Below are 11,682 nucleotides of genomic sequence, written 5' to 3'. Positions count from 1 at the left end.
TACTGCCACAGACGAAAAAATGTAGTATATTACAAAATAAAAATGAATACAAAATAAGGCTGAACTAAAGTCTATTTAAAAGCTAGAAAGAAAAGTTTATGAGTGCATATACAGTCCACATTGGAATATTGTTCCCAATTACTTCTTTTTTGTCATTAAAACAGTCAATTATAAAAAAAAATATTTACAGTAAATCCAGTAATATTATAGACACAGTGTGTGTAGGTTAATTAATATTCAGGTAATTGAAGTCTTCAATCTCCACCTCTTCTGCATTCTGTGAGCTTATGTGCTTGGGTCGCTTCTTATTATTCAGCCGTACAGAGGGCTGACTGCCAGGAGGTCCTCCAGGATGCAGGATGTTGCTTTTCCTCTTCTAGAAGAAGAGACATTGGTCAAATTAAACATGTAGTGAAACATGACACCTGATGTTACTAAAACACATTTACAGAAGACATTCCAAAACTTGTGTGTGGCACACACATTGGTCTTTATTCATGAGCAGAATAACTTTCTTTGTAATCATACACTAAAGCACTCGCCACTCGGTCACATGTTGTAGTGTTGAATTCAGCAGATTCTGTTTTGTTCTTTAGAATGTGGACCAGTTTGGGTTTATTACCTTATAGCAAACCACTCCAGCCATGATTCCACATAATACTATTAAACCTATGCTGCAACCCACTGAGATTATCGTGATGGGCACGTCACCTGCGAGAAGATTAACACAATGTTTCTTTTTTATTTTCTTTAAGTTTCTCTGTTTCTTATTATTTCGAAAAATGCAGGTCTGTGCATAAACAAGCATCACTACATTTATATTGAAATTATACAGTTACAATAGAGTCAAAACAAACAAAGTATATGCAAAAACAAATATTCAAACATATGTTCACAGACTATAAAATAAATATTAAAGAAATAATAATAAATAATAAAGAAATATTTAATAAATCTTCATACTGTTTGAGCTTTCCCGAAGCTCAAACAGTAGAGCATGGCGCTAGCAACGCCAAGGTCATGGGTTCGATTCCCAGGGAAAGCAAGAGCTGATAACTTTAACTCGAATGTAAATGTAAGTTGCTTTGGGTAAAAGCGTCTGCAAAATGCATACATGTAAATGTTGTTTTGAACTTTCTATTCAATAAAGAATACTAAAAAATGCCTCATGCTTTCCACGAACATATTAAGTGGCACAACTGTTTTCACACTGATAATAATAATAAACAAATTGTTTCTTGAGCATCAAATCATATTAGCATGATTTTTGAAGAATCGTGTGACGCCGAAGATTGGCGTAACAGCTGCTGAAAATTCAGCTTTGCCATTATAGTAATAAATTACTTTTAAAAAGAAAACATTTAGGCAGTTACTTTATTATGTAATAATATTTTACAATATTACTGCAATATTATTTATGATTGAAAAAAAATGCAATCTTAGTGAGCACAAGTGAATTCTTTCAAAATGCTCACAAAAAACGTATAGACCTCAACATTTTGAACGGTACCAGCCTAAATATAAAAAAGTAAACCCTCTCTCTTTGTGTGTGTGTGTGTGTGTGAGTGACAGTCACATAATCTCTCAAACATACCTGTTATAAGGGTTACAAAGAATATCAACAGATGGATCCAGTGCTGTTCAGGCAAAAGAAAAGAATTAGTTTGTCCAATCCTCATGGTGTCTTGTGTTACACAGGACGTGTGATGCCGTCCGATACAATTCTGAGCAGAGACAGACAGTAACCACAAAGACAACACTGATGGCTATATACCACGTAAGGTGGGGGGCAGGGTCTCAGTAAATCACATATATGTATAAAAATATATTGTATATAAATGCACTTCAGTCTGTTTATTTTGCATGACAGAATTTATTTAATTTATTTTGTACACATATGAAATGAAGGATGCTCATTAATTCAAGATGACAATACATAACTGTAAAGTACACCTCAACATAGCTTAAAGGGGTCATGAACTGCCTTTGCTCTTTCTGTTGTATTGTTCTCTGAGGTCCACTTATAATGTTATCAAGATTTTTACATCAAAAACATAATAATTTAGAAGTAATAGGGTACCTTCTGTCTTGTTTTTACCCCCCTCATCAGAACGCTCTGTTTGAATAGACCTGGCGGATTGTAAACGCCCACTGCTATGGCAAACAGTTGTTTATGTTTGACAGTCTACGTCCTTCATAGATGGACGCTGCTATGATTTAGGTTAAAAACACATTAATACTCAGTAAATATCAAACAATTTGTAAACACAGACAAATAGTGACCACGTAATAAAATCAGTCGGCACAGCATGATCATTTAGTTTCAGTATCTGACAATCCTGCATCGAATCCACGGAAAAATGTAGTGAACAAAGGACCAAGTTCTTATTGACGCAATCTGGAACTTCATTAAAAATAAAATTAATCAAATAAAGTTTATTGTTCGATTTCTGCATAGACCTCCGTTTGCCTCTCTCATTATATACACTAAATGCGTGAATCAGTGGGCGGGGCTAAACAGGCAGTGATGTAGAAGCAGGTGTTGATCTTCTTCTGCGGAGGCGATGTTTAGCCATACTATTATGTCATAAAATGGCACATTCCTTAGCCTGTTGTTTTGACAGGTTGGCTTCAATATAAACTGTTTTTAGACTAATGAGCAAGTTTTGAGTTCTGAAACTTACAAAATGTTTATAGCATAATGACTTTATATCAAAATATATATAATTTTGATTTCTCAGTTCATGACCCCATTAACACGCTGTTCAGTGAGCACTAAACACAGAAACCTTTAGTTACAGAAGTGTTCAAAATCATTTGTCCTGAGAGAGAGCACACACTACAAAGGTAGTAGCATATTTACAATTACAAGGATTATGAATTTGGTGTCAAATGTATTTTTTGGTTTATTTGCATTTCAGGGTGTCACATTTTTCTCCCGGTTCTATCATCAGATCAAATTTTCATAATATTTCTTATACTTGTCATTAACAACATACACACACTTGATTGCTACAAAATTGCCCACTAATGACTGATCATTTAATGATCATGTTTCATTCATACAATTTGGTTATTTATGTAATAAAGTTTTTATTTCATGAAAACATTGCTGTGGTCATATATCACACTGAACCCAATTCGATATATCCGCACAGAGACGACCAATGGAAAAAAAATCTTTTAAAAAAAGACCAAAAACATAGGTATTTAATAATAATTTAATATGTTTGTTCATCAGTTTAAACTGACTGCCTTAACAATACAACCAGTGCAAACAAGGTAAATGTATCAGCCAACTCATTAAGCCTAACCAGACGCTTAGTTGTTTAACATATCACATGGTTATAGTTTAAATACCACCCTGGATCACATCTGTAGTCCCTTGACTCATACCATGTCTGTGAAGGTGAAAGGGGAACTGTTCTCATCCATGTTCATTGTGAGGAACTGAATCCAGTTCTGGAGGAAGCCTCGCGAATAGACGCCAGTCTCCACAACCAGGCCACAGAAGCGCCGTCTGCCAGTTTTGTTGCGCAAAGCGATCTGAGCTTCGCGTTCCGTTACGTTGTAACTGACATTGATGATCTGAAGGATGAACAGGTGGAGCAGACCGCCTGTTATGATAACGCTGTACCACACACATGTAAAGCACAGCGCTGTGCTACACAGAGATACACACACAAATGCATTACATTAGGCTGAAAACACACTGTGTATGTGCATATTTTCCATTAAATAAGAGTAATGGATTATGTACCTGTATTGGTTATAGACTCCAGGGCAGTATAACATGGCTGTGAATAGACTCTGTCTTGGACATATACTCCGTAACACCAAACTGATCCCGTAGAACGATGTCAGCAGGAAGAGAAGGAGTGTTAAAATGAACTGCCTGTGATTGGCTTGACCTACACAGCTGTTTATCCTGTAGTGGAAAGTCACATACATGCAAAGACACAAAAAGTAAGCAGCCATATAAACACACATTCAAACATTTTCATTCAAAGAAACGATTATGCTATCTTCTCTCTTTTCAGTGTGGATTTAATGAGAATTGTGTGGCTCATGGCATGTTCATATTTTTATTTGTGGCTGTGTGTGTGTGTGTGTGTGTTGAGGCAGCATGGAGACAGATTGGCCTGGTGAGAGCTCCCTTTACTGTGCTGAAAGCTGCGTTCCTGTGGCCTTTGCACATGTCTCACCAGCCTGCCTGCTCCAGTGACGTGATTTGGGAATCAGCTTGAACATATGTGTGTGTCTGATGGGGTAGGGAATACATGCATACAAGTGTGAAAAGATCAGAAAAGGAATCAAATGATTGGCATACATTAAACAATTCTTTTTGGAATTGTTAAACTATTTCTCTAGTAGGGATTTGCATCTTACAAGGAACAGCACAAATAACAACACAAAAATTAATATTTTAAATAACAGAAAATATATTCAGATGACTGATTACCCAACAAACAAACACAAGTATAAAATGATGTTATTAATGAACATCTAAAATTACAATGCACTGGTGAGTCTGTGAAGCCGAGATGACTATGAACTTGCAGAAATGTGAACTTTATGAATAAAAACAGATGGCCACATTGATCTCTCTCTCCTTTTATTGATCATGTATCAGATTTTTCATGTTTATTTTATGTAAATGATTTAAAATAATTATTGAAATAAATATTATATTTATAAAATTCTATATTTTTTAAATACAATTAGTAAAACATTAATTATAATAAAAAAATCAGAAAATATAAGAATAAACACTTTTATAAATTATGCAATGCATATTTGCTATATTAAACTTAGAAATGGAATAAAGTTATATCATTAAAGGGAGTTATTATTTAGCATATACATATCCGCATATACACTACCATTTAAAAATTTGTGATTGGTAAGATTTATTAAAAATAAATGATTAATTTATTTTAAATTAATCACAAGTGACAAGTAAGGACTTTTATAATATTACTAGCATTTTCTATTTCTAATAAATGCTGTTCTTTTGAACTTTCAAATAATCAAGAAATGTAGTTCAATAAAAATATAAATAAAAAATAATAAGACATTTTTTCTTGAGCACCAAATCAGCATATTAGAATGATTTCTGAAGTGGCACATGACACTGAAGACTGAAGTAATGATGCTGAAAATTCAGCATTGCCAATCACAGGAATAAAATAAAATGTAAAATATATTTAAAAACAGAAAACAGTTATATTAATTGTAATAATCTCTCACAATATTGCTGTTTTTACTGTATTTTTTAATAATTGTAGGCTTGGTAAAAATAAGAGACTTTTTTAAAAATGTTCAATTCACTTCACACTAGGAATAAAGTGCTCATACTCAATTTTTAAAGAAGAATAAATGAGACACCCACCAAACACAATGGTGGTCCATTCGAAGGACACACGCTCCACAGATCCTGCAGTGCCCTGCCCTTGGTGGGCGCACCAATCGGCAAACAGGACATAACTTCTTCTTTCCTTCCTTTTCCCCATTTGACTGGCTGATTCCATTGCAGGGGGCAGAGTCTCCAGGTATGGTTGTGCTCTGATTGGCTGTAGAGATACTGTTAATTCCCTGAGCTAATGATTGGGATTTGACAAAGCCTGGTCCTTGTTTGGTGCGCACAAGGGAGATAAGTGTCAACATCATGCCTGTTGTCGCAATAACCAGCTGCAGATTACTGACGTCTCCTCTGGGAACGATCTCAGTAAGGAAAAGGTAGTACATGTAGGCAAGTGAGAAAAGTGCCAAGCTAAGGAAAAACAATGTACGTCTTTTCCTTCTGTGAGTCACATAGTAATACCAAAGCACCAGTCCTGGCAGGGCAGTTAGGACTACAACTCCCAACACACAGTTCATTGCTGCCACTCGCAACAGGCCAGGAATTAATACCATCGGAGGCAAGACAGATATTTCCAAACGAAGGGGTCCTATGGCACAACATGGCAAACCCAAACAATCAGCCATACGAGAGATGAAAAGAGAGAAGATGTCTGGCTTGTCTGGCTCTCCTTTGAGTAACCTAATGAGAAGCGGTGACATAGGAAATACTGAATATTTCACTGAAAAGAGCTAAACAATTGTTGATGGATTCACCCCAAAAATAAAAGTTTGTCATCATTTACACACCTTTATGTTATCACTGACTGCAAGTTGCAAATGATAAAAGTTGCATACTTTTAAGAGAAGCACTTATAACCGACATAATACATATAAAAGAATATAGCTAACTGCAGACTGTGAAAAGTGCATCATTGCATATATGCATTGCTACGGACTTCATTTGAACAATTTAAAAGACATTTTCTGAATATTTAGATTTTTTTAGATTTTTTTCAAATAGTTGTATTATTAAATAAACCAAATATTGTCCTTCAGATTATGCATAAATCGCAATTTCAAAAAAGCGACCCTTATGACTGGTTTTATCATCCTGGGTCACTGCTTAATGTACGAAACAATAGTCAATTCCATTTAAACTTGTAATGCATTTAAATATATTAAAATGAGTATACACTTGTGTGTACTTTACAGAATGACAAAAGATTATTAAAATATGATTTTAATTTGATATTATTACAAAGTACACTTTTTAAAATGTGTGTTATGAAAGTGTACTCTTATTAAGTACACGTAAGTGGCCATTTATTTAATTAAGAATATATTATATCTGCAAGCACAATTTACTTTTAGGATTATAAGTATATTACAAGTGCACATTCATTACCAATTTCACAAGAGATTCCACAGATAAAAATAAAAGCAGTTTGGACCAACATGAAGGTGAGTAAATGCACAAAATTCATTCCTAGAATGATTTTAGTAAACTACACTTTAAAAAGCTTATATGAACCAATGTAATGACAAACTTCCTCTGGATGCAATGATCTTAACTGGTAGATCTCTGACCTTTCACAGGCGTCATCAAGTTCTTCACAATCACAGCAGCAGTACTCTCTTTGCTGGTCGATGTCTCCACAGCAGCACAGAGGGTCATCTGGTTCTGGGGGCTTAAAACGTTCTCGTTTCATTTCTTTATGTCAGAGACAACCTGCTTCCACTGTGAAATGAGGCTTTCTTTAGGAGTAGGTTAGATCATAGCTGAGTGGAAAGGGTTAATTCAACTTGGAAGAGGGCTGTTGGTAGTTTTAGCAGATAGTTGACAGAACAGATGACTGCAGATTTCTTGTTCAGCTTCCTTACTGGTCATCTGCTGCTCTTTACATCAGAAGCTTCATGTAAAAATCATGCGTTGCACTGTCTGGAAAAAAAAAAAAGCAAAAAAACCAAAATAATGATTTTGCTCTCCTTATTGTACACTCTTTTTTTCCTGTTGATCTCAGCTGCTATCATCACATAGTCTCAGTTCTGTCTTAGATTTAACAATGAACTTCACCAGGTGGATTGATTCTGATTCATTTTAAATGAATTTAGCAATTTTCTTTGAAATTAGAGAGTGTTTTGACATCATCACCATGGACATAAATATATATGAAAATAAAAGAAATACAACAATATTCAAAGGAAGGTGAATCATTTCTATAGTCAACTTACATACTAAACACTAACTAGTTTTAGGTCACTGGCACAGGCATACAGGAGCGCACACAATAACATAAGAACTGGTCTATAAATAATCTACATGGAGTCTATCAAAGCAGAAAATATTAATATCTGAATCCGCTCTTTGTATCTTGAATCAAGGCCACCTCATGTCTCATGTGGATCCCGTAATTGGGCCATCAAAAAACGTTTCCCTGAGAGACCGTTCTCCATCACAGTTGTCGAATAGATAAAATAATTGAGTGGCATGTGTTCTAAATTACATTTGTTCCCTGGAGTAAACAAAAGGTTTGCCCTTGAGTGTGCTGTGATTTAAAATTAACCCTAAACAGGACAATTATCATTTCTGAAGACCACTTAAGCATCAACAACTATTTTATTTAAATTTTTTAAAAATGATCTCGAGATCAATTCGTTACCTATGGTTTAACAGCCTCAACACAGGTGGAAGTGCATCCCAGGAAGAGGCTGCATTCATTTGTGGCGAGTCCTAAATACTTCCTCATCTTCTGTGATGCACTTTTAGTAGTTTGGTGAAAGAACAGGTCACTCCAGTTTTTTTTATTAGCCTAAGGTGTCAAAATGCCATCCACAGAAATCCAGCTGAAGTTTTCCAGTTAATCCGATTTTTTTTTTTTTTTCCCTGTCAAATGAGTAGACTACTTCCCGTAAAAGAACAGTCCAGGCTCGTCTTTCTTTCATTTAAAAAAAACGAAAGCGAAAAACATTTTTAAAAAAGATACATCATTAGTTTGCTCCTTAAAATTCCTCCAATAAACAGAAAGGCGCGTCCTTGTAGGGTTTATCAGGCTATGAGGTGCAACCCGTGAAGACTCTCAGGACTGTCCGGAAGGCAGTGATAGATAACGCTCCGCACTCTCAAGCGTTCTGAGAGGGCAGGCGAGTCAGAGGATCTGTTTACAAGCGTTGTTACTGATTAGGGTTGGGTGGCGGCGATGAAAAAGGAAGCTGGCAGGTGTTACCATGCCAGCGACAACGTAAAGCATCGAGGAGCGATAGCTGCGCGCATACCGTGCATAACCGGCGGGCCAGACACTGGGTCACTGTCGCCTTTTCACCTCAACTTTTAACCCTTATATTGTGTTCCCGTCCATTTTAAACCGTTTTTGGTAAAGAATAAGCTGTAAATACTGTTTTGTTATTGTCAAGTATTGGGATATTGTATGCAAACAAACATAATGAAAGTCAATTTTAGTTTTATGACAATATATATATATATATATATTTTTTTTTTAAAGTTTAACATCTGTGAGCTGCATGTCAAATTTGAACTGATCAAGTCATTTCACCTTTGACCCTTCATTGTAGCCTTAAATACTTTAAATTTCATTTTTACTATTATTTATATTTATATTATTTATCTTTAATGACTGTGACTTTAATATCAGTAACACTTTATTTTAAGGTGTCCTTGTTACACGTAACATGCAGGCTACTTACTATTATAATAACAATAAATTATGCATAATTACATGCAAGTAACCCTAAGCCAAACCCTAATCCTAACCATATAGTAAGTACATGTAACTAATTAATATTACTCAGTACTTCAATGTATAGTTGCATTGTAACAATGACACCGTATAAAGAGTAACCATAATTGTTTCTAAGGGAGTCTGTTTTGGGTTGGGAGAGACTGAAGCTGTAAAAAGCATTGTCTCTGTTTAGTTAAATACATTTGCTTTTTCAAAAATAAAAATACTTAACACATTCTCTATAAGTGGGGATAAAGGCCCCTGGGATAAAAATCCTCTTGAATGTCATTTTCTCCCAACACAGACATGGTAACAAAACCACTACAGCACTTATCCAAACATCTGTAGTGGCACAACAAAATTTCATAAATATATTATGATTTATTATTACTATCTAGTCAGGTAGTATTATGCTTCATTATAGTTTCAGATTATAGGGCTCAAATCCCAACAAAATGGGATGATGTCTCTTCTACTAACTTTCTAGAAACATCGGCATTTCATTTTAGCTTTTCTCAAGCAGAATTGCCCGTAGACCAGGTGTGCTACTGCTCATCCAGCACGATTCCTGCAAGTCAGCCATTAAAAGTATCCTTTCTTCCGGTGCTCAGCAGGTGCTACATGATGGGAGAGCCAGTGGTCCCTTGTGGAGTTTATATGGTAGCAGAAACGGACCTCCTGGAGTCCCCAATACAAAATACTAGGTTACTGCCAAGTCTTGACTGACGCTGTATACATGTCATCAGATCACTTACGGTGCTCATAACTCCCTTCACCCCAAACTTGGTTGTGTGTGTACTCAGCAGTTGACGCCTTGATCTTTAGCAGCCATATTTGGAGATCAGGGCCAAACTATGGTCACAGCAGAGATGATATCTGACCTCCTAAAGATAGTTCGGGCAGACGTGAATCCGTTTGATGTGAAAACACCCTCTGAGATCAGGTTTCTTGTAGGTGCTGACCTGACCCAACAGGGGGACACAATGTTCCCTCATAAAGTCAGTGCAGGTTCTTGCTACTGCAAAGCACACTAGGCACCTGTCAAAAGCAAATGACACTGGGACTACAGTTTCACTAACACAGAAATGGATTAAATATACCCTTAATAAAAACAGACTCAAGCGCAAGACCTGGCTGTATAGCAACTTGCTTTTACAAAAAGGCTGTATGTGCAGGACATTTTTTTTCTAAATAAAATGCATATGCATAACTTTCAGTTAATTTACTGGTATAAACACCAGTCACGATTAGCAACACACAAAGCGGCATTCTCAAGTGCAAGAGGCTTCAACAGCCGCAGTTTGCTGATAAATCAATCTATAAAATGCAACAGGTGTTTCTCTGCTATGACCTCATCGTTTGAGGCAAAACAAAGTAAACAGATTACACAAGCAAAATATGAAGAATTTATTCCTTCTAACTGGTCTTTATAATCTGCTGATTTGGGGCTCCATTTCGCCAGTTGGTACGAGGACCTCAGGTGTGCTTTTGTGTGTGCTTGTGAGTATTTCATCTGAGAATACAATTAATCACAGACCTTGTTTTGTTATACGATGAAATAAGAAGAAAAAAGGCAACCACACACATACACGGTGTGGCTCTCAACCTTTTTGACTTGAAGGCCCCCCATGCACTATCCAACAAAATATTGTGTTTCACAGAGGAGGGAAAGTAATCCAGGTTTGTGAGTCAATGATGACAGAATGTTCATTTTTGGCTGAACTATCCCTTTAAAGACAGCCATAATCAACTTAACAAAACATTAGTGTGTAAAAATATCTTGCAGAACACTGGCTCTGGAGTCTTATCTAAGGCTCTGTCATGATAGTGCAGCTCTTACTGTAATGTCTTGCAGTAATGCAGTTGGTATTGAGCTTCTCTGTAGTGAAGACTAAAAGTGAACCAGAATTAACTGGAGGAGTGTGTTAAAAGCCTGCATATGATTAGCGCTCACACACACTCACATACGGCAGCCGACCTTTAGGCTTAATGCACTTGGTCTAATGCAGTCTGTCTGTCTAATGCATCTATGGGTGTAGCCTTTTGTCTTTCTCTATCTGACGGAGATGACATAATGATCCGGAAACTCAGTTTATCCATAACCATTATGCATTTTATGTCTGATAGAGCAAGGAAGAGAGACAAATTGCATGTGCCTATTTTTGCAGAGACTGCTGTATTTGCTCTACACAAACTCTGTAATAAAATCATGAGCAAGCTGGACAGTTTGAAAGAGGCGCAGACAATCAGAAAGAGCAGGGTGTGACATGGGACCCTTTGTAATGATAAACTGTAAAACAAATGTCTTTATAATTATATCCTGCACATTAAAATAGCACGAGCCATATGCATGTAAATTCATAATGGCCTTCCTAAAAGGGTTTTTGAAAGACATGAATTTGCAAACAGCCAGACAGCATTTCAACAAACTCAATAAACATACCTAAAAATTCAGCTTGAGTAATACATATGAAGGACAGTTTCAATTGCCTGCCATACACTGATGATGGGTGTGTGACAGCAAGCTGGACATGAAGAAACTTATTTGCACAGCTACTCACCAAATATTATTTTACCAGTATACAGGTACATCTCAAAAAAT

The 11,682-nt window shown here is 36.1% G+C and overlaps 1 protein-coding gene across 1 annotated transcript; it reads right to left on the bottom strand.

Annotated features, from left to right (window-relative positions):
• Positions 1 to 226: 226 nt before the first annotated feature.
• LOC306869496 (palmitoyltransferase ZDHHC23-A) lies at positions 227 to 7,052 on the bottom strand (the record flags this gene model as incomplete). Its single annotated transcript, XM_079416263.1, has 5 exons — positions 227 to 376; positions 3,397 to 3,664; positions 3,761 to 3,928; positions 5,393 to 6,043; positions 6,931 to 7,052. The coding sequence occupies 5 exons, from the start codon at positions 7,050 to 7,052 to the stop codon at positions 227 to 229; spliced, it is 1,359 nt and encodes a 452-aa protein (XP_079272389.1).
• Between the last annotated feature and the right edge of the window lie 4,630 nt (positions 7,053 to 11,682).

This window comes from Barbus barbus (assembly GCF_936440315.1).
Source record: "Barbus barbus genome assembly, chromosome: 5".
Taxonomy (NCBI): Eukaryota; Metazoa; Chordata; class Actinopteri; order Cypriniformes; family Cyprinidae; genus Barbus; species Barbus barbus.
Note: the sequence above shows the minus strand (reverse complement) of the source record. Positions and strands in the feature narration are given on the sequence as shown.